This window comes from Pelophylax lessonae, assembly GCF_965119305.1.
Source record: "Pelophylax lessonae genome assembly, chromosome: 7".
In the NCBI taxonomy this organism is placed as follows: Eukaryota; Metazoa; Chordata; class Amphibia; order Anura; family Ranidae; genus Pelophylax; species Pelophylax lessonae.
Genome location: NC_138774.1, coordinates 216,017,760 through 216,041,262, shown reverse-complemented (window position 1 = coordinate 216,041,262; position 23,503 = coordinate 216,017,760). Strand labels below are relative to the sequence as shown.

Genomic DNA, 23,503 nt, shown 5'->3' with positions numbered 1-23,503 from the left:
GAATTTGGCATCCTTTTTTTTCCCACAAACAGAGCTTTCTTTTGGCGGTATTTGATCACCTGTGCGATTTTTTGATCACGCGCTATAAACAAAAAAAAGAGCGTAAATTTTGCAAAAATAGCAATATTTTTCACTTTTTTTTATATGAAATTTCCCCCAAAAAAATGTAAAAATCTAAATTTTTTAACATTTTCGGCCAATTTGTTTTATGCTACCTATGTTTGGTAAAAAAAAAAAAAAAAACGCAAAAAGCGTATTTTGATTGGTTTGCGCAAAAGTTATTGCGTTTACTAACTAAGGGAAAGATTTTTGTAATTTTTGTTGTTTTTTTTTTTAACGCGTAATGGCGGCGATCTGCGATTTTTTTGCGGTACTGCGACATTGCGGCAGACAGATCGGACCCTTGACTGACATTTTTGGGGTTACCAGTGACATTTCTACAGTAATCAGTGCTATATATATGCACTGTTACTGTAAAAATACACTGGTAGTGAAGGGGTTAACTTTATTTGAGAGGGAGAGGCTGTGTGTGTCCCTAGGGGCGCGATTCTAACTGTGATTGGCTGTGGTTTTCAGCTGTATGCAGAGTGATCAACGGATCTACATATCTCTCATACAGAGGGGAGAATGACAGGCAGCTTGTTTACTCAAGCTGCCTGACTTTCTCCCTCTCCCCCGCCGATCGCATCGGGTCCGCCGGTCACACGCGCCGGGGGGGGGGGGGGGGGGGGATGGGTCCGTGACCACGTTGGAGCGGGAGCGCGCCTTAGGCGGCGCGCGCTCGCTCCCTAGACCCTCACAAGCTAGTGACGTAGCCCTATGTCACTTTGCCTGTGAGGGGCTGACCGCCGCCGTAGATAGTCGTGCGGCGGTCGGCAAGTGGTTAAAGAGGAGCACCTGTCTGGAGAAAAAAAATTAAAGTCAGCAGCTACAAATACTGTAGCTGCTGACTTTGAATATAAGGATACTTACCTGTCCAGGGATCCCGCGATGTCGGCACCCCGAGTCGATACATCAATCAGCTTGGGTGCAGGCGCCATCATTTTAAGTAAGGAAAACCGACAGTGAAGCCTGCAGGTAGTTTTGGCTAAAGTGCTTCTGGGAAGTTCAGAGGCATCTTGATCACTTCTTTTCAACATCTGAACAATGAAACAGGATATTAGAATGAGTAATGGCAAGAAGTTTAGAAAAGGATTTTTGACTTGCCCTAAAATCCATTTCTCTGATGTTCATTGATGGACACAGCTCCTGATCTTCATAACCATTGGGTTATACTGCCTCCTGCAGGAGTAGGACACTAGGCAGAAAAAGAATCTGGCTACACCTATGGGCAGTCCCAGGGGGTATACTCCCTCTCTCTGCTATAGTTATTCAGTTTTGTTACAAGCAGTGTCAGAAGAATTACAACTCCACAGAGGGGTGGGTGCTGTGTCCATCAATGAACATCAGAGAAATGGATTTTACGGTATATCAAAAAATCCCATTTTATAATGACCATTGGAATGCCCTTAAGCAGTGTTAAAAATAAGGGGTGGGAACAAAAAAAATCCCAAGGCTGAACTGTAGCTAACCAGGCAACAGGAGCTCAAACAAAAACAACTGGCGCGTACCTAACAATACACCCTCAAAGAGGACCAGGTCCTCTAAACAGCAGCCTGCAAAACCTTGTGGCCAAAAGAAGCATCCACAGATGCCAACACATCCACTTTAAAGAACTTTAAAGGGTGGCCGCCTTACAAACCTGCGTCACTAACGCCAATGACGGAAGGACCAGGAGGCACTAAGTGCCCGAGTTGAGTGCGCCTTGACAGGGAAAGGAGGAACCTGACCCCTGATAGAATAGGCCTGAATAACTGTCTGTCCGATTCATCTGGAAAATGATTGCAAAGGAAGCAGGCAACTCTTTCAGAGGTCCATCCGTGATACATAGTGAGTTTCAACTTCCTAAAAGACTCCGTAGCTGCCAGGTACACCCTAACTGCCCGGACCACATCCAAGGCATGCAAGGCAATTTCCTTCAGATGTTTTGGCCTGGGACACAGGTAAGTCAACACAATGTCTTTATTCAAATGAAAATCAGAGGCAACCTTTGGGAGGAACGACAGACAGGGACGAAGAACCACCTTATCTCTATGAATCACTAAGTAAGGTGAACCACAGGATAACGCCACCAGTTCCGACACCCTGAGCGCAGAGGTGATAGCCACCAAAAAAGCCATCTTCTGAGACAGCATAAGCAAGGGAATCTCCTGAAGGTTCTCAAAGGGAGGCTTCTGGAGGACCGAAAGCACCAAATTGAGGTCCCAAGGCTGCAACGGAGTCTGCACTGGAGGAACCAAATGTCAGACCCCCTGAAGAAAAAAAGGTACACACCAGGGAGTGTGTGGCTAAGGGTCATTGGAAGAAGACTGCCAAAGCTGACACCTGGCCCTTGATGGTACTCAAGGCCAATTTCTGTTCAACCCCCCCCGCCCGTTGAAAGAAGGTCAAGATCCAAGCCATCGAGATGGAACGAAGATGAACTTCAAGAGACACACACCACGTACGATGGTAGATCTTCCTAGAAGTAGATTTCCTTGCTTTTAACAGCATTAGAGTCACTGGCTCAGATAAACCTCGATCCATCAGCACCTGGCATTCAACAGCCAAGCCGTCAAAGCCAGCTACTGTAAAGCAGGATGGAAGATTGGTCACTTGGACAGCAGTCTCCCTGAGAGGAAGCTTCCAAGGAACGTCACGACCAGCCACACCAGATCAGCGTACGAAGCCCAGCGAGGCCAGTCCAGAGCCACTAAGATGACCAGAATCCCTCCTGCCTCGATCTGCGTAGAAGTCTTGCCAGTAGCTTGAGAGGAGAGAAGGCGTAAATTAGATGAGACTGGCCCCACTGGGCCACCAGCATGTCTGCCAGAGGATGCCGTGACCAAGCCACAAACCTCTGCACCTTTCTGTTGAGCTGAGAAGCCAACAGATCCACCTCGGGGATGCCCCACCGGAGACACAACTGATGAAACACCTCCGGGTGAAGGGACCACTCCCCTTGGTCCAATGCCTGCCCACTGAGGTAATCTACTTGCCAGGTTTCCACCCCAAAATGTGTACGGTGGAGAGGGCTAGAACGAACCATTCTGCCCACCTTAGAATGCCAGCTACCTCCAGAGCCACCAGGACACCTTGTGCACCCTTGGTGATTGACATAAAACACGGTAGTGTCATTGTCTGATTGAATCCCCGAAGACAAACCGTCCAATGGTCCATGCAGAGTCTGATAGTTCGGAGTTCCAAGACACTGATCAGTAGTCTGGACTCTTCCAGTGTCCAGATCCCCTGAGCAGAATTTTTGCAGAGGACACCTTCCGAGCTGGACAGGCTGGCATCCATGGTGACCACTGTCCAATACAAGGGGAGGAAGGATTTGCCCAACCAAAGCTTCGGAGAGCGAAGCCACCATATCAGGGACTCCTTCGTTCCCCGACTCAGCCGGATTTGATTGTCTAGAGACTGCAGAGTCTTGTCCCATTTGGCCAGAATCTCCCTTTGCAGGGACCTCGTATGAAACTGTGCAAACAGGACCGCCTCGAAGTTAGACGCCATCAGGCCCAGCAACCACATGCAAGTCCGGAGGGATGACCATCTGCTGGACAGCAGGAGACGAATTGCAGTGTGCAATTTCTGGAGTTTGTCCAGAGGAAGGAGCACTCTGGCTAAGGCCGAGTCCACAGTCAGACCCAGATATTCTAGCTTTGTGGACGGAACCAGAGCAGACTTCTGAAAATTCAGAATCCAGCCAAACTCCACAGAGTTCATATGGCGATTTCCAGGTTTTCCACCAGAGCAGGAGACTCCGCTCGCAGAAGGAGGTCGTCCAAGTAGGCCAGTACCGCGATCCTCCGTTGGCGTAACAATGCTAACAATGGGGGCCAACACTTTAGTGAAAACCTGAGGAGCAAGGGCGAGACCAAAGGGTAACGTCACAAACTGATAATGCCCTTCTCCCACAGCTGGTCTCCATTCTGAATTCTGCACCCGCACAAAGCAGTTGTCTTGAGGTCCAGGATTGGACGCACCTTTCCTTCCTTCCTGGGAACTGTAAACAGGTTTGAGTATAAACCCTGCAAACGTTCTGAAGCCGGGACCGGGACAATCACTCTTTGAAGTAACAGGTCTTGTACTGTCCCAAACAGACTCTGCAAGCGGTACAGGGACAAACGCAAGTTGGAAGGAAAGAACCTTGCCAGGGGACAAGAGCGAAATTCAATCTTGTAGTTAGACCGAATGACTTTGTGGACCCACTTGTCTGGTACCAGGGAAATCCACGGGTCGGGAAACCAGAGAAGACGTTCCTCCCACTCCTAAAACGGGTGAGGGCGCACATTCATGCTGAAGGAGCCTTGTCCATGGGTCTGGAGAAGCCCGCTCTCGGCTTGCCATACTAGGCTCGTTTGGATCTTCCAGAGGAGGCCCTGAAAGGCTTCGAGCCCTTGTCAGTTGACCCTGAGGAACGAAAAAACTTCCTATGAGCCAAGGAGGGCCAACGTTTACAACGGGGATCCGTGCATCTAGTAGCCTGCGAAAGAAAAGTACTCTTTTGCCCTGTGAGACCTTTAATGAGGACATCTAGGGTAGCCCCTAAACAGGTAATCCCCTTGAAAGGGGAGATCAGTCAAGGCCTTTTTAGAAGTGTGGTCCGCAGACCAGCATTTAAGCCAAAAGACACGCTGAATGACCACTGCCAAAACAGAGAGCCGAGCCTCTAGGGGACCCGCATCCAAAAAGGCATCACAGAAACTGCAGCCCCTGGACCAGCTGGTGGTGGGGGGGGTGGACTGTTCTCCCTCCAGGTCACAGCATAAAAGCTTCACAACACCAGGACAATGGTGAATATCGAACTCAATGCCGAACCAGCCAGGGTGTACATATTGCGGGCCACAGCCTCTGCCTTCCTGTCAGCCAGATTCTTAAAGGCTGGGGACTCTTCAACCGGAATCATGGTTGCCTTGTTCAATCAGGAAACTGGAGGGTCCACCACCTGTGGAACAGTCCACTTCTTAATAAAGGGACTCCCCATAGGGGGTAACGAATAGTAAATCGCTTAGGGAACCCAAGGGGACGCTATTGCCCCCACACTTTAGCAACAATACTGTCAAAATAGGCAGGGAAAGGAAACACATTTGCCGCTCTAGATGGCTCGTGAGTGCCAAAAGGAACCTGTGCCTCCATCACAGCTGCGTCCTCCATCTTCAAGGTCTAAAGCACAGATACAATCAGTGCTTCCACCAGCGCCTTTTTGTGCGCCGTTGCAGAAGTGGAGGAATCATCCTCACTATCTGAGGATTCCGGCCGGATGTTCGAAGACCCAGCAGGGTGATCCACGCCGAATCAGATTCAGGATCTGATGAAACAGATAAGGCAGGAGGCGCTTTTTGCACGCTGGCAGCACCACCTGGGTCGCCAGGCACAAAGCACCAAGCAATCCTCAGCAGAGAGGGAGAGAACCCCACCAGACTCGCCACCCAGCAGAAAAAGGCACCCGCAGCCACCAGGATAATCTGTGCCGCGATCAGAAAGTGAAAAGATCCAGGAGTCAGCACCAGGGGATGAGGAGGGGCGCCCACCACCAAAATCACCGCCCACAAAGCTCCACTGTCAAGGGCGCTGCGATTTTCAATGGCAAACCACCTCAAAATGGCCGCTGGACTACACAAACATGACCGCAGTGCATAGATACACAGGCTACAGCAAAATTGCGGCACCACGAGGCTTCCAGGGACCCAGGAGGGATCCCAAAGCCTCAAGGACAAGCCCAGGCAGGATGGGGGGCCCTGGCAGGAGTCCCACCAGGTACAACCCCACCCCACACACACACACAGCCAATCGTCCGGTCACCAGCAGCGCACCCCCCTGGCCCTCATCGCCACCATAGTGCCCTGTCCCCACCCCAGGAGGTGGACAAGACCACCCGCACAGCCCAAGCATAAGTGGAGGGGGGGGGGGGGTAGGATGGGGGGCAAGATTATGGGGTGTGCCTGACAGAAAGGAGGGGAAAAGGGAGGTCCGACCATCCCAAAGAGAGGCTCACATCCACCCCAAAACCCTCCAGGGGAGAGGACAGCTACTCACCATACCAGGAACCAGATGGGCACCACTTCAGACAGAACCTCCTCTCCATTGAAATGGGGGGGGCTCTCAGCCAGGAGGAACGCTGCGACTCGGGTCAAGACCTGGTCGTATGTGACCTCACCTAGCGTGGAGCGGAGGACTGCACGCGCTCACTGGCCAGACTGGGGTGACCACTGGATCTAGATTAATCAGCCCATCGCCCAGTCCGGCAGTTGACTGCAGATCTCCCAGGAAAAATAACAGGAGAAAAATTTGTATCTGAAAAGAAAAACATTGCCAGGACCAGAGATCCCAGCAAGGAACTAGGTCCTTACTCCTGACTAGGCAGAAAAAAAAAAAAGAGTAGCCAGATTATTTTTCTGCCTAGTGTCCTACTCCTGTAGAGGCAGTATAACCCAATGGTCATGAAGATCAAGAGCTTTGTCCGTCAATGAACGAAAGAGAAAAAGGAATTTACAAAAAGGTATAAAAACGTTGGAAAAGGAGGAAAGACATAGTTATAAGGATTGCTGACAAGATGGGGGGGGGGGGGGCATTGTGGTCCTAAATAAACTGGATTACAACAAGGAATTGGCTAGGTTAGTAGGTGACCAAATTATATACAAAAAACTGAAGGAAAATCCAACAAATTTATTGAGATCTAAACTTAAAAGTATGGTTAAACTAGCCCATGAGGAAGGAGTTTTATCAAAAAAGGAGACCAGATACTTTGTTCCCGATGCCTCCAGATTACCTGTTATATATCAAGTGCCCAAAATTCAAAAGAAGAAAACTGCAACCATTGGTATGGGAATATCCCTCATTCTTTCGGGATAGTAAGCATCTAATTAACATTTTAAAGGATGTACCTGTGAGTGAGAGTACGCTATTGGTCACTATTGACGTAGAGTGCATGATGACATGCGTCTAGGGGGCGGGGACTCCAGACGAATGAGACCCGGCAGAACCACAGGAGAGCTTCCTGTGTCTTTCTACTACAACACAGTGCCTTCTCCAGCCCGCACAGCTAATGTGCAGTTTTATGTGAGTGTACTCTTGTTTTACTTTTCAATAAAACATATAAACAGAGAGCATTAGATTTCCCTATTCCTTTTATTCTCTGACCTATGCTGAGACCTGGAATACTTACTGGGAGACAGAGTCATATATCAGCCTGCACAGTGTCCAAGGATTTCCGGATTGGGTGACATGACCTGGCATACCTCCCTAAGGATATATAGCGCAAATTTGACCCAGTGGTGAAACACGGGTCAAAACCGAAGGTGAGAGACCATTTATTATTGGTTGCGGGATCACGAGCACCTACAGCATCCACTTCGGCACATGTTCACTTTATGGTCATTAAAGAGACTGTATGCTTGTAATGATTAACAGCGATATATACCATCCATACTCCCGTCACCGGATAAGCACCTAGCACTTTATCCTCCTTTTCATGGACTTTTTCACATAACACTTGTGGTTTTTGTTTATTTGAAGTGGTCACGCAAGACATCTAATAGTATTCACTCATTTGCTAAATTTCTTGATATATGTATGCAAATCATACATTGATTATTGATGGGAGTACTTTATATTGATTTATTTAGGAATTATGTAAATTTGGATTTTTATAGCACTTTGGGTATACCTTGCACATTTTGCACACATTTTATTGCTATTTGCACTATATTGGGATCAGTGGCGCTGCATCACTTCACTCTATTTATATACACATAAATAAATAAAGTGATGTGCACGATCATTTGGCCCCTGATGACATCAGACACGTGCTGACGAACCGTGTAGGGTGGGACAAAGACGTGACACGCCACTTCCGCTGTTTGGAACCGCGTCCCCTGCTTTTTAATGCCTGAGAACAATTCATTTGTGATAAGTGCAACTTTTAATTGATTTAAATAAATTGTTTGGTCCAATCTCTTTTTTCCATCTACATCGTACCTCGAGAATGCGTACCCATTTTGATAGGCTCTTCTGGATTCTTATAAAAATACCATTTATGCTGATTTTGACTACCTGTAATGGTGGTCAAACCTATCTGGTGAGTGTTCTGTGCATGTGAATGTCGGGGGAGAAGGGACCCACATATCTACGGGTGATTTCTTAGATTTAAGGGTCTTGAGGAAGATCGAATATTCTTAGGATTGTGTTGTTTGTAACAAACAGTGAGACTTTTGAGCAGTGTGTGTGTGTGTGTGTATATATATATATATATTATATTATATTATATACACACACACACTGTGTATGTATGTATGTATATATATATTTTTTTGGTTTAACCACTTCCGCCCTGCCCACCGTACATTTACTGCGGCACTCTGCCGCTTACAGGCAAAGCGATGTAGACCTACGTCGCTCGCCCACGAGACTGTGGGGGCACGCTCCCACCCTTGCTCGTTACCTGGGGAGCCAGCGCATGTGACCGGTGGCTCCGATGGCCGCCGGCCACTCGCGACCTCCCGCAGCAGAGGGAGAAAGAATGATGGCTGATGTAAACACAGCCGTCTGTCATTTTCCCTGAAGTAAGCACAGAGGTTATGCAATCCTGCTATATAGGATCGCATGTCTCTGTGGTTACTAGCCAAGCCCCTTGACAGTTAGAATCACGCCCCTAGGGACACACTTAACCCCTTGATCACAAGTAAAGTTAACCCCTTCCCTGCCAGTGTCATTTTTACAGTAACAGTGCATATGTTTAGCACCGATTACTGTATTAAGGTCACTGGTACCCCCCAAAAGTGTCAAAAATGTCAGTCAGGGGTCCGATCTGTCTGCCGCAATGTCGCGGTCCCACAAAAAAAAAAAAAAAAAAAAAAAAAAAACGCAGATCGCTGCCATTACTAGTTTAAAAAAAAAAAAAAAAAATTACATAAATCTTTCCCGTAGTTAGTAAACGCAATAACTTTTGCACTAACAAATCAAAATACGCTTATTGCGATTTTTTTTTACCAAAAATATATAGCAGAAAACAAATTGGCCTAAAATGTTAAAAAAATTTTGATTTTTACTTTTTTTTTTTGAGAATTTCATATAAAAGAAATGTGAAAAATATTGTTATTTTTTCAAAATTGTCGCTCTTTTTTTTTTGTTTATAGCGCAAAAAATAAAAAAATAAAAAATCGCACAGGTGATCAAATACCACCAAAAGAAAGCTCTATTTGTGGGGAAAAAAGGACGTCAATTTCATTTGGGTACAGCATCGCACAACCGCGCAATTGTCCGTTAAAGTAACGCAGTGCTGAATCGCAAACTAGGGCCTGGTCATTGAGCAGCCAAATCCTCCAGGGCTGAAGTGGTTAAAAGTTCACTGGAAGCGCGGTCAATTTACTACTTTTTTTGTTCTCTTTTCAACATTTGCTTTGGCATTCAAAAGTGCTTTTCAATAACGAAATCCCAACAGAGATTTAAAAATCAATAATTTTGTTACCTTCTCCATTGCCAATGTATAGGCTACATCCACTTCTGCCTGATAAACACCACAAGCCTGGAATTGTCTTCTACCAGACGCCGGCAATGAATCATATAGTCTATATGTTGCAATCCCCTCCCTGCTGAGACTCCCTGCTCTGATAGGTAACTTTATACCCCCAATGCAAATACCCTGCTTCTGTGCCTGGGCTTCGGGGGCCAGAAAACCCACCGGAGGGATAAATTACACACTGGGCCATGTCACACACATGATGTAATGCCTTGTACACTAAAAGCCTGCAGTGACATTAATAGCAGCATGGAGAATACAGATGTACACATCCCAGGTTTATATATGCAGACGGACGCACATTCATACATTTTATATATTAGAACAGGAGAAAAACGTTGCAGGCTGATTCTAGTGGTCCACTTTTATGTATGAGCCATAAATATTGTCCGTTGGATTTTTGTATCCTTTGTATATATCCTCCCCATACAACGGGTATAGAAAAGTACCACTGCCCTTTGAATTAATCACATTTTGTTGCTTTGCAGCCTGAAATGAAGACAGACAAGGTTTTTGTTTTATCCAGCTGTATTTACAATTTATAACATCCAAAGCAAGAAACATAACACCGTCAGAAAAAAATAAAAGGACTTCAAAAACAGAATCACGGAGTTGGAAAAAGGATTGTGCCCCTTGTCAATATTTTGTTGAACCACCTTTTGCTTTACTTACAGCCTTTACCATCCATTCACATAGTAGCGACTTGTCATTTGACAGGTCATATCATAAGACAAGTCGCACCCTATTGCCAGCAATGGCACTATTCAAATCGGTGCGACACCAACGTTGCCGTGCCACAACGATTGGAAAAAGTCATTCCTGCACTGATGGCGATTTTGGGTGTGACTTGCATAGACATCTGTGCATGAAGCCGCACAGATGTCTTCCAAGTTGCACCTGAAGTCGCATTGACATGCCGCTTTAAATGGTGCAATTTTAGATGAAGTCACACATTTCAAAGCTGCATTCAATGTAAATTTAGCCTATTTGGATATGTCTTTACTAATAGCGTGTACAGGCTCGGCACTGCATGGTTCCACTGGGCTCGGTTTGCTTTTCCACTGCGTGGTACGAGTCTGCATTGCATGGATCAACTCGGCTCAGTTTGCTTTTCCACTGCGTGGTACGAGTCGGCACTGCATGGCTCGACTCGGCTCAGTTTGCTTTTCCACTGCGTGGTACGAGTCGGCACTGCATGGCTCGACTCGGCTCAGTTTGCTTTTCCACTGCGTGGTACGAGTCAGCACTGCATGGCTCGACTCGGCTCAGTTTGCTTTTCCACTGCGTGGTACGAGTCAGCACTGCATGGCTCGACTCGGCTCGGTTTGCTTTTCCACTGCGTGGTACGAGTCGGCACTGCATGGCTCGACTCGGCTCAGTTTGCTTTTCCACTGCGTAGTACGAGTCAGCACTGCATGGCTCGACTCGGCTCAGTTTGCTTTTCCACTGCGTGGTACGAGTCGGCACTGCATGGCTCGGCTCGGTTTGCTTTTCCACTGCGTGGTACGAGTCGGCAATGCATGGCTCGGTTTGCTTTTCCACTGCGTGGTACGAGTCGGCACTGCATGGCTTGACTCGGCTCAGTTTGCTTTTCCACTGCGTGGTACGAGTCGGCACTGCATGGCTTGACTCGGCTCAGTTTGCTTTTCCACTGCGTGGTACGAGTCGGCACGTCTCGGCACTGCATGGCTCGACTTGGCTCAGTTTGCTTTTCCAATAAAGTAGTAAGTGGGTGGGATTACAATGTAGTTGCGCCGCCTCTACTGCCGAATGTAGTGACGATTCTCTCTGACCAATCAGTGGCTAGTAGTGACGACCAATCAAGAGGCTGCATCCAAAAGGACTGTGGGATATCATGTTACACATCACATTTGGGTATCGGTACGGCACGCTTGGAACCCCAACCGAGGTGGGTACTGTTTAAGCGAGCCGTACCATGTAGTGGAAAAGCCCCGCCGTACCAAACCATACCAAACCGTTCAAAGACGTACCATGCTGTACCATGCAGTGGAAAAGCGCCATAACTTTTTACATCTAGACTTTGCAATATTTGCCCACTCTTCTTTGCAGAATTGCTCAAGTTCAGTTAAATTTGATGATCATTTGTGGACTGCAGTCTTCAAGCCATTCCGCAGATTTTCAATGGTGTTTAAAGCAGAGCTCCACCCAAAAGAGGAAGCTCCGCTTATCTGCCTCCTCCCCCCTCTGGTGCCACATTTGGCACCTTTTGGGGTTAAGGGGTGAGCGGGTACATGGTTTTGACAGGAAAGCGGAACGGGGTCACCCGGGGGGTTCAGCCCCCCTCCTCCTTTCCCCACCGCCGGGCCATTCACAAAGCACAGCGTGCAGTAGGGAGCTGGCTGTGAAGCCGCAAGGCTTTACTGCTGGTTTACCTTACAAGCAATGGCAACAGCAGCACCCGAGAGCCGATGGAGAAATTGGCTGGTGGTGAAGACACCTTGGGATCCCTGGACAGGTAAGTGCCCTAATATTAAAAGTTAGCAGCTACAGTATTTATGGCTGCTGACCTACTTTTTTTCTTAAGGAGCCTGGAGTTCCACTTTAAGTTTAGAAGGGACTGAAATGCTCCAGGAAAATTATTTCCATGCTGAGCTAATCACAATGGCCACAGCTGATCACTGTTGAAAGTCAAATAGCTTTGTGTGCCATTGAGAAGGTGATTAGCTACACCGGAATGAGTTTACAAGTCATGTTTTTTTTTGGGGGGGGATCCTTTTTCCAACTCAGTGATTCTGTTTTTGATTTTTTTTTTCTGACATGTTGGGGTTATATCTTTCACTTGGATGTTGTAAGTTGCACTGAGTAAATACAACTGGATAAATCAAAAACTGTGTGTCTTCATATCAGGCTACAAAGAAAGAAAATGTGATTATTTTAAAGACGGGGGATTCTTTTCTATACCCACTGTGTGTGCACCAATATGGATTGACACAACTCCTGTACTCTGGGCTGCAGTTTCCTCTAATAAAGACTGGTCACTGCTGCTCTCTCCTCTTGTGCAGGGTGACCGGTCTTGTCTCCGCCCCCCTCTTGTAGTAGGTGCAGCCTGCTGGGCCCCTCCCACAGCTCCGCTCAGGCTATGTACAGCACAGTGATGATATCACTGCTATTTTTTTCCTTTGTGGTTAATATATTTTAAAATAAAAGTTTAGGTGCCTGAAGTTTACCCTTTAACCACATACTCAAGTCACGCCCACATATGTAAACGGTGTTCAAATCACACATGTGAGGTATCGCCATAATCGTTGGAGCGAGAGCAATAATTTGAGCCCTAGATCTCCTCAATAACTCTAAACTGGTAACTGGTAAATTATAAAGTGTCGCCTATGGGGATTTTTAAGTACCAATGTTTGTCGTCATTACACAAGCGTATGAAGCATGACATGTTGGGTATCTTTTTACTCGGTTTAACATTATCTTTCACATTATAGAAAAAATTGAGCTAACTTTACTGTTTTCTTATTTTTTCATTTAAAAAAAGTGTATTCTTTCCAAAAATATTGCGCTTGTAAGACCGCTGCGCAAATACGGTGTGATAAAAAAATATAACAACCATCTCCATTTTATTCTCTAGGGTCTCTGCTAAAAATATATTATATATAATGTTTGGGGGTTCTAAGTAATTTTCTAGCAAAAAAAAAAAAATGATTTTAACTTGTAAACAAGTGTCAGAAATAGGCCTGGTCCTTAAGTGGTTTAGGAGTCTCACACAGGGCGATGGGGGCAGGGCTTGACCCCCGCACCCATATTACAGGGCTTGACAAATTTGCTTCGGTTCTAGGAGCCAGCTAAAAAAGTTAGGATCAAGTTTTTAACTAACAAATCTTCCGGGTGCTACATGTAACATGTTCCTGAAGGTGAACCTATCCTTTAACCCTTTCAGAAGCATGAGCCGTTTTTGAACATATTTAGAAAATCATTTTAGGCCTGAAGATTACATGATACATTTTCTGAAAGCAGACACCCTAGAGCAGTGATGGGGAACCTTGGCACCCCAGATGTTTTGGGACTACATTTCCCATGATGCCCATGCACTCTGAAGTGTAGCGGAACATCATGGGAAATGTAGTTCCAAAACATCTGGGGTGCCAAGGTTCCCCATCACTGCCCTAGAGAATAAAATATGGGTAGTTCTAGCAAAAACAAACTTTCAGTAATTAAAAACACATTTTCCCTGCTTTTAAGGGGGGACAAAAATGCAATAAATTATCTAATTTTTAGGAAAAATAATAAAGCCTGAGGTTGCACCGAATAAATAGATACCAAACATGTCAAACCTAAAAACATGTCAGTAGCCTATATTTTCCAAAGGCGATGATTTAAAAGCCCCCTACAAGTCATCAGGTCAGCATTACGAAGGTGGTCAGGTGCTAGAATTATTGCTCTCATTCCGGCGTGTGCGGAGATATGTAACACATGTATCACAATCCATGTTTATTTCAGGCGTAGGCGCCCTGCCGCGTGCGTTTACGTGGGGGGGGGCCTATTATATGCTTGGGTGTAACTATTTTTTTACAATAAAAAAAAAAAAAAACATTTTTTCTTCTTACTTAAACTCCCCTCCCCCCAATCACGTGATTAATTTTTGGTGACAGGTTCTCTTTAAAGAGCCTCTAAAAGACCCTGCATGTCTCCCCTGTGCTCCACTGAATGGAATGCAAATCGCACTGCATTACATTCTTTCCCGAAACTGTCAACGAGGACCCCCAAGTGACATCACAGGTCAACAACTAGAAGACTCCCTCCCCCCACCCCCTTTACCCGGCGGTACCTGCTATGCTGGTCCCAGGCCTGCAGATGGGCAAACAAAGCCTGGGATACATAGCGGAGGGGAGGCGAGCGCGCTGGGTGTGTGGAGCACTCGGGCAGAAGCTTCTGGTCGCAATGGCGCCTGCGGTCTGTTGATCTGTAGAGCCATGAATTATTACATTATTATTATATTGCTGATCCAATAAATTAACGCGCATAGCAAAGCAAAATGAAAAAAAAAAAATAAAAGATTTAATACATCCTGAGAATGGGGTTTCTCCCATCAAAGGGCAAGGTCACCTCTTCACAAACAATAATCCAAACATCCTTCCGTCCATGCACCTAGGGGTGTCATTACAGAAAATGTCCCCAGGTGGGGGAGGGGCTCAGGTAGTAGGAGGGTCCCTGGCAGATGTTTGTCTCCCTACAGATGGTGGTACCAGGAGTGGGGAGGTCCATGGCAGATGTCCATGGTTCCTCCTTGGGGAGTTTGGGGTGCAATGTATGTGAAGTTAGGGAGGGGGATCAGGTAGTAGGGGGTTCCTAGTAGATATTTGGGGGCCTTCCTCTGGTGTCACCCTACGGGTGAGGAAGGGGATCAGGTAGTAGGGGGTTAATGGCAGATATTTGGGGGCCCTGCCTGGTGTAAGCCCACATGTTGGGGAGGGGATCAGGTAGTAGAGAGTCCCTGTCAGATATTTGGGGTTCCTCCCTGGTGTCAGCCTACATGTGAGGGAGGGGGATCAGGTAGTAGGGGGTCCCTGGCAGATATTTGGGGGTCCTCCCTGGTATCACTCCACATGTGAGGGAGGGGATCGGGTAGTAGGGGGTCCCTGACAGATATTCGGGGTTCCTCCTCTGGTGTCATCCTACTGGTGTTAGAAGGTGGAGGGGTCAGGTAGTAGGGGGTCCCTGGAAGATATTTGGAGTCCCTTCCTGGTGTCACTTCACATGTGAGGGAGGGGATCAGGTAGTAGGGGGTCACTGGCACATATTTGGGGTCCCTCCACATGTGAGGGAGGGGATAAGGAACTAGGGGGTTCCTGGCAGATATTTAGGGTTCCTCCTGGTGTCACTCCACATGTGAGGGAAGAGATTGGGTAGTAGGGATTTCCTGACAGATATTCAGGGTCCCTCCTCTAGTGTCACCCTACTGTTGTGGAAGAGGATCAGGTAGTTTGGGTTCCTGCCAAAAATGTGGGGTTCCTCCCTGGTGTCACTCCACAGGTAGTAGGGGGTCCCTGGCACATATTGGGGGGGGGGGGGGGCGCTTCTCTGGTGTCACTCCACATATCAGGGAGGGGATCAGGTTGTAGGGGGTCCCTGGCAGATATTGGGGGTCCCTCCTCTGATGACACCCTACAGGTGTGAGGGGGGGGGGATCAGGTAGTAGGGGGTTCCTGGCAAATATTGGGGGTCCCTCCTCTGATGACACCCTACAGGTGTGAGGGGGGGGGGATCAGGTAGTAGGGGGTTCCTGGCAAATATTGGGGGCCCCTCCTCTGATGACACCCTACAGGTGTGAGAGGGGATCAGGTAGTAGGGGGTTCCTGGCAGATATTGGGGGCCCCTCCTCTGATGACACCCTACAGGTGTGAGAGGGGATCAGGTAGTAGGGGGTTCCTGGCAGATATTGGGGGTCCCTGGCAGATATTGGGGGTCCCTCCTCTGATGACACCCTACAGGTGTGAGAGGGGATCAGGTAGTAGGGGGTTCCTGGCAGATATTGGGGGTCCCTGGCAGATATTAGGGGTCCCTCCTCTGATGACACCCTACAGGTGTGAGAGGGGATCAGGTAGTAGGGGGTTCCTGGCAAATATTGGGGGCCCCTCCTCTGATGACACCCTACAGGTGTGAGAGGGGATCAGGTAGTAGGGGGTTCCTGGCAGATATTGGGGGTCCCTCCTCTGATGACACCCTACAGGTGTGAGAGGGGATCAGGTAGTAGGGGGTTCCTGCCACATATTAGGGGTCCCTCCTCTGATGACACCCTACAGGTGTGAGAGGGGGGGATCAGGTAGTAGGGGGTCCCTGGCAGATATTGGGGGTCCCTCCTCTGATGACACCCTACAGGTGTGAGAGGGGATCAGGTAGTAGGGGGTTCCTGGCAGATATTGGGGGTCCCTGGCAGATATTGGGGGTCCCTCCTCTGATGACACCCTACAGGTGTGAGAGGGGATCAGGTAGTAGGGGGTTCCTGGCAGATATTGGGGGTCCCTGGCAGATATTAGGGGTCCCTCCTCTGATGACACCCTACAGGTGTGAGAGGGGATCAGGTAGTTGGGGGTTCCTGGCAGATATTGGGGGTCCCTCCTATGATGACACCCTACAGGTGTGAGAGGGGATCAGGTAGTAGGGGGTTCCTGCCACATATTAGGGGTCCCTCCTCTGATGACACCCTACAGGTGTGAGAGGGGGGGATCAGGTAGTAGGGGGTCCCTGGCAGATATTGGGGGTCCCTCCTCTGATGACACCCTACAGGTGTGAGAGGGGATCAGGTAGTAGGGGGTTCCTGGCAGATATTGGGGGTCCCTGGCAGATATTGGGGGTCCCTCCTCTGATGACACCCTACAGGTGTGAGAGGGGATCAGGTAGTAGGGGGTTCCTGGCAGATATTGGGGGTCCCTGGCAGATATTAGGGGTCCCTCCTCTGATGACACCCTACAGGTGTGAGAGGGGATCAGGTAGTTGGGGGTTCCTGGCAGATATTGGGGGTCCCTCCTATGATGACACCCTACAGGTGTGAGAGGGGATCAGGTAGTAGGGGGTTCCTGGCAGATATTGGGGGTCCCTGGCAGATATTAGGGGTCCCTCCTCTGATGACACCCTACAGGTGTGAGAGGGGATCAGGTAGTTGGGGGTTCCTGGCAGATATTGGGGGTCCCTCCTATGATGACACCCTACAGGTGTGAGAGGGGATCAGGTAGTAGGGGGTTCCTGGCAAATATTGGGGGCCCCTCCTCTGATGACACCCTACAGGTGTGAGAGGGGATCAGGTAGTAGGGGGTTCCTGGCAGATATTGGGGGTCCCTCCTCTGATGACACCCTACAGGTGTGAGAGGGGATCAGGTAGTAGGGGGTTCCTGCCACATATTAGGGGTCCCTCCTCTGATGACACCCTACAGGTGTGAGAGGGGGGGATCAGGTAGTAGGGGGTCCCTGGCAGATATTGGGGGTCCCTCCTCTGATGACACCCTACAGGTGTGAGAGGGGATCAGGTAGTAGGGGGTTCCTGGCAGATATTGGGGGTCCCTGGCAGATATTGGGGGTCCCTCCTCTGATGACACCCTACAGGTGTGAGAGGGGATCAGGTAGTAGGGGGTTCCTGGCAGATATTGGGGGTCCCTGGCAGATATTAGGGGTCCCTCCTCTGATGACACCCTACAGGTGTGAGAGGGGATCAGGTAGTTGGGGGTTCCTGGCAGATATTGGGGGTCCCTCCTATGATGACACCCTACAGGTGTGAGAGGGGATCAGGTAGTTGGGGGTTCCTGGCAGATATTGGGGGTCCCTCCTCTGATGACACCCTACAGGTGTGAGAGGGGATCAGGTAGTAGGGGGTTCCTGGCAGATATTGGGGGTCCCTGGCAGATATTGGGGGCCCCTCCTCTGATGACACCCTACAGGTGTGAGAGGGGATCAGGTAGTAGGGGGTTCCTGGCAGATATTGGGGGTCCCTCCTCTGATGACACCCTACAGGTGTGAGTGAGAAGATCAGGTAGTAGGGGATTCCTGGCAGGAGTGTCCCTCCTCCTGTGTCCCCCTACAGGCAGGGTGGGGTATGAGGTGACAGATGACATTAACCCTTGGCTCACCCTCCAGCAGGACTTCCTCCTCCAGCTCTTGCTGTTGTTGTATCCTCCCCCGGGCCCCTCCGGTTGAATGAGGGTGACGGACATAAAGTCCCGGCGCTGCGGAGAGTACATGGCCCGGCTATGCTCTATCTGGTCCCCATGCCAGTCCTCCCCCAGGAAGGAGGAGCAAGGAGGAAAGGGCGGAGCAGGAACTACAGCCCGGGGCTGCGGCCTACCCCTGGCTGTAAACAAGCGCTGCCACGCGGGGGACACTGCGCATGCTCAATGGCTCGGAGAATCCGAGATAGGGCTGTCAGAGTTCCCGCGCCGCCATCTTTAGTAAGGGCACCCGCCCTCAGCACTCATCATCACTTAGACCTTGGTGCTGACTCAGCCTTGGTGACAGCTATAATAACGATGGGAAATACACGTTTTCAATATTATAATGGATGAAAAAGAATTATTACATTCTCAATAACCGTAAGAAAAAAAAGCATTAAAAAGGTGTTTTTCTCTATTGAACTTAAAGTGGAAGCGCACTGCGTCTGGGTGCCCCAAACTGAAAACACTCATTTATATTTAACCACTTCAATACCGGGCACTTTCACCCCCTTCCTGCCCAGGCCAATTTTTGGCTTTTAGCGCTGTTGCATTTTGAATGACAATTGCGCAGTCATGCAACACTGTACCTAAACCAAATTTATGTCATTTTCCCCCCACAAACAGAGCTTTCTTTTGGTGGTATTTGATCACTGCAAGGTTTTTTCTTTTTTGCTAAACAAATAAAAAAAAGACCGAAAAGTTTGAAAAAAAAAAGTTTTTTTGTTTATGTTATACAATTTTGTAAATAAATATGTTTTTTCCTGCACTGATGAGCACTGATGAGGAGGCACTGATGGGGTGGCACTGATAGGCGGCACTGATAGGCACTGATAGGTAGCACTGATATGCAGCATTGGTGGGCACTGATAGGTGGCACTGCTGGGCACTGATAGGCAGCATTGATGGGCACTGATAGGTGGCACTGATTGGCACTGATAGGCGGCACTAGTGGGCACTGATAGGCGGCACTGATCGGCGCAGCACTGATGGGCACTAATGGGCACTGATAGGCGGCACTGGTGGGCAATAATGGGCACTGGTGGGCAGCACTGATAGATGGCAATGATGGGCACTTGTGGGCAGCACTGATGGGGAGGGCACTGGCGGGCAGCACTGATGGGGAGGGCAATGGGGGGCTCCCTGAGCCCTGATTGCCATCCCTGGTGGCCATAGTGGGCATCCCTGGGGTCATGGGTGGGCATCCCTGGTGGTTCTAGTGGCACCCCCCCCAAGGGTCTGCACTGGTAATCAATGATCCGATTACCAGTGCCGACCCCCCCCTGTCAGAGGAGCCGCTGATCGGCGCTCCTTTACTCGTGCCTGTCAGGCACGTACTGAGGAAAGCCGGTCAACGGCTCTTCCTGTTTACTATGTGACCAGCCGTGATTGGACACGGCTGGTCACATGGTAAAGAGCCTACGTCAGTAGGCTCTTTACCGAGATCGGAGATGCAGGGAGTCAGTGTGACACCTCGCATCACCGATCACTGCTCTGCGCGCCCCCGGGGGGCACGCAGAGCGTATTATCCTGCCGCTGTCATATGACGTCCGGTCAGGATAATGCAGCCACATTCCCGCCGTCATTCTGCTATAGGGCGGGCGGGATGTGGTTAATATTCACAGCTAACTCCTCCATCCTCCCATGTCTCCAAGCTTTATGATGCGTAATCCCTTTGAAAAACACCCCCCTAGCATTTCTGGCTGCGGCCACCTGAAGTAAGGGCAGATGATTCATGAAGCATTTTCTTCCTGGAATCCATCTGCCCTTAGCTCATGCATGCAGACAGGAGTGTGCTTAGCAGAGAAAGCCCCTCCTCCCCTCCTGAAGACTCCTGGGATGTATGACATTATTTGCCTAGGCCAGAAACCAGGATGTAACTGAAGAAATGTAAAACAAAAGTTTAAAACAAGTAATTATGATACACTTTCCTGTCTATTTCCTAATGCTAGCAACATATGGGTGAACAATAGTCAATGTTGATTGAGAGAGTGAAGTTTCACTGTTCATTTGACCGGTTTCTCCTGATTTCTAGGACTGTCACAGATTGTATAGTTGTACATCATCATAGTACAAGTAATCTAGGGAGGACTGGTCTGGGGGACATGTGCCCTCCTGGTCAGTACAAAAAAGATATGTAGGCTTATTAGTAGTAAGTGGCCATACTCCCCTATTCAGACTGTGGGTCACAGACAGTGACAGCTCATAGTGGACAACAGGGCTGCTGTTAGAAATCATGGGGCCCCATACAGCCTACCTGACAGCACCCTCCCCCCGAAAGTTACAGAGGACATCGATTTATCAGTCCCTTTCTCTACAGTCTCATCTGCACAGATGAATGAAGAGGAGGCTTCCTGCTTATTCACAAGCTGAAGCGTAGTCAACACAGTTTACTATGCTTCAGTGATGTATGGACGCAGGAGTGATTGGTACCGATTACTCACGGTGTTCGTTCAGGTAAGGAAAGGGCCAGTGAATGACACCCCCTGTGTGCTGGTGGGAGAAGAGGGAATCCAGAAGAGATGTGGGGGAAAGGGCACACAGGGGGGCCCTGACAGCAGATGGAAGGGGCGCATGTGCTATAACCAATCCTCTTGCAGTGCAGCCGGAGAGAGGTAGAGGAGGAGAAACTGGCAGCACTGCAATGGGAGACAGAAGAGGATCGGTATCTGCAATAAGACAGTACAGCTGGCCCCCCTGGTCAGCAGGTGCCCGTGCCCCCCTTTTGAACTGATTAGGCCTGGGCCCAGTACAGGAGGGCTGGCTGTACTGCCTTATCAGCGGCCCTGATTGACAACATTTGAAAACAATTTCCAGGGACACTTTGCAGCACAGCTATCAATTACTTACCACACCCACTTCCCTGAAGCTCCACCCACTCCACATAATTAATCTCCGCCTACTTATCATCAGATTATAGGGTCTACTCAATAAAGAGAGAATTACAGGAAATGGAAAAGGGAATTTCAAACTTGAGGCCAAAGTAGCAGAGTTGGAATAATTCTCCCATTCAGCTGCACTACTTCTGCCTAAAGTTTAAAAATTTTCATCACAATTCCCTGCAATTCTAAAGTGTGAAATGTGCTCAGGTGTGACCATACAAAAAATGGAATATGGAAATATAAATAAAGAGCAAGGTGTAAATAAGTACATTGCCGGGACAATGTAAATTACCCGGGACAGGCTCCTATTTGCTGGGACTATCCCGGCAAAAAGGGGACAGTTGGCAAGTATGACAGCTGATGGGTGTGGGTGTTTTATAGACACCTGGCTCCAGTTCAGCTCTGCAATCCCAGTACCTTGCCAGGAGAAGTCCTCCACCACCAATTTAGTTCACAGCGGTAATGCTGGCCATACACTATACAATCTGATTGTACAATCTCAGAATAACCTCCTGTAGGCTCACTATACACATTACAATCTGACTCTCCAATCTTTGTACAATCCGTTTCGAATAAAGGGAGTATGAGTGTAACCTGGACTGTAGCTGATAACTGCTGCAAAACTTCTTCCTTTGTTGCTTCTCTATTATCCTTCTACAGTGTGGACAGGGTTAAACTTAATATTCATTAACCACTTAAGCCCCGGTAGATTTTACCCCCTTCCTGACCAGGGCCTATTTTGCGATTCAGCACTTACTTGAATTTAACGGACAATTGCGCGGTCGTGCGACGCTGTACCTAAACGAATTTGACGTCCTTTTTTTCCCACAAACAGAGCTTTCTTTTGGTAGTATTTGATCACCTGTGCGATTTTTTGATCATGCGCTATAAACAAAAAAAGAGCATCAATTTTGCAAAAATAACAATATTTTTCACATTTTTTGATATGAAATTCCCCCCCAAAAAAATGTAAAAATCAAACTTTTTTAACATTTTCGGCCAATTTGTTTTATGCTACATATGTTTGGTAAAAAAAAATGCAAAAAGCGTATTTTGATTGGTTTGCGCAAAAGTTATCGCGTTTACTAACAAAGGGAAAGATTTTTGTCATTTTTGTTGTTTTTTTTTAACGCGTAATGGCGGCGATCTGCGATTTTTTTTGCGGTACTGCGACATTGCGGCGGACAGATCGGACCCTTGACTGACATTTTTGACACTTTTGGGGTTACCAGTGACATTACTGCAGTAATCAGTGCTATACATATGCACTGTTACTGTAAAAATACACTGGTAGTGAAGGGGTTAACTTTATTTGAGAGGGAGGGGCTGTGTGTGTCCCTAGGGGCGTGCTTCTAACTGTGATTGGCTGTGGCTTGAGCTGTAGGAACAATGATCAACGGTCCTACATAGTAGAACCGTATGATCACTGTTTCTACACAGGGGAGAATGACAGGCGGCTTGTTTACACTAGCCGCCTGACTTTCTCCCTCTTCAGCGACGATCGCAGAGTGACCGGCGGACATCGGGTCCGCCGGTCACACGCGCGGGGGGGTACATGACCGCGCGGGAGCGCACCTCCGGCGGCGCGTGCTCGCTCCCCAGAGCCTCACAGGCTAGGGACATATATATACGTCACTTTGCCTGTGAGGGGCTGACCGCCGCAGTATATCTACTTGCGGTGGTCGGAAAGTGGTTAATACAGAAGTGCAGCAGCCATCTTTAGGGAGACCACTTTGCAATGCTCATACTCATCTAAGGAGTGTCTTTAGTGCAGGGGTCTGCAATCTTGGCTGGGTCTAGCTCAAACCTGGAGAACGGTGATTGGCTGATGCAACAAAGCAATGAGAAGTGTGTCTGCAGACTACTAAGAGGAAAAGAGAGCATAGCTTCCAACTGTCCCTGGTTTCAAGAGACTGTCCCCGATTTTGAACAAAGTCCCTTTTTGGTCTGATCTATATAGTTGTATATAAAATGCACTTTTTGTCTTTCAAAATGTGTTTCCCAGTGCTAAACTTTTCATCCAATTTCTAAATTCTAAATTTCTAAATTGCTGCATTTGTAAATTCCACAAGCCAGTATAACAGAATAGTAGTGGTAAAAAAAAGCACTTGTGGGTCAAACTAATCATTTCTTTTACCTGAATTCTCCTTTAGGGGTTGTGGCGGGGTGGGGGGTGTCCTATGCCTACATACTTTTGCTAAAAGGTGTACCTCATTCCCATTATAAAAAGTTGGGGGTATGGGAGAGGACAGTCTAAGCTAGCAGGGAGTCAGAAAAAGACTACGCTGCTGGCTGAATGAAACCCTGCCATAGCTGCCCACAATCAAGTAAGACCTCAGAGACACAAATGTCACTTT

At 48.2% G+C, this 23,503-nt stretch overlaps 1 protein-coding gene across 1 annotated transcript in view; it reads right to left on the bottom strand.

The window, feature by feature from the left end:
* Nucleotides 1–18,417, bottom strand: part of MAN1B1 (mannosidase alpha class 1B member 1) — a 74,434-nt gene extending 56,017 nt beyond the window's left edge. Inside the window, exon 1 of the mRNA XM_082262529.1 lies at nt 18,187–18,417. Coding sequence (XP_082118655.1) covers nt 18,187–18,297 — 111 coding nt within the window. The 5' untranslated portion in view covers nt 18,298–18,417. The remainder of the gene's footprint in view (nt 1–18,186) is intronic.
* Nucleotides 18,418–23,503: the final 5,086 nt, after the last annotated feature.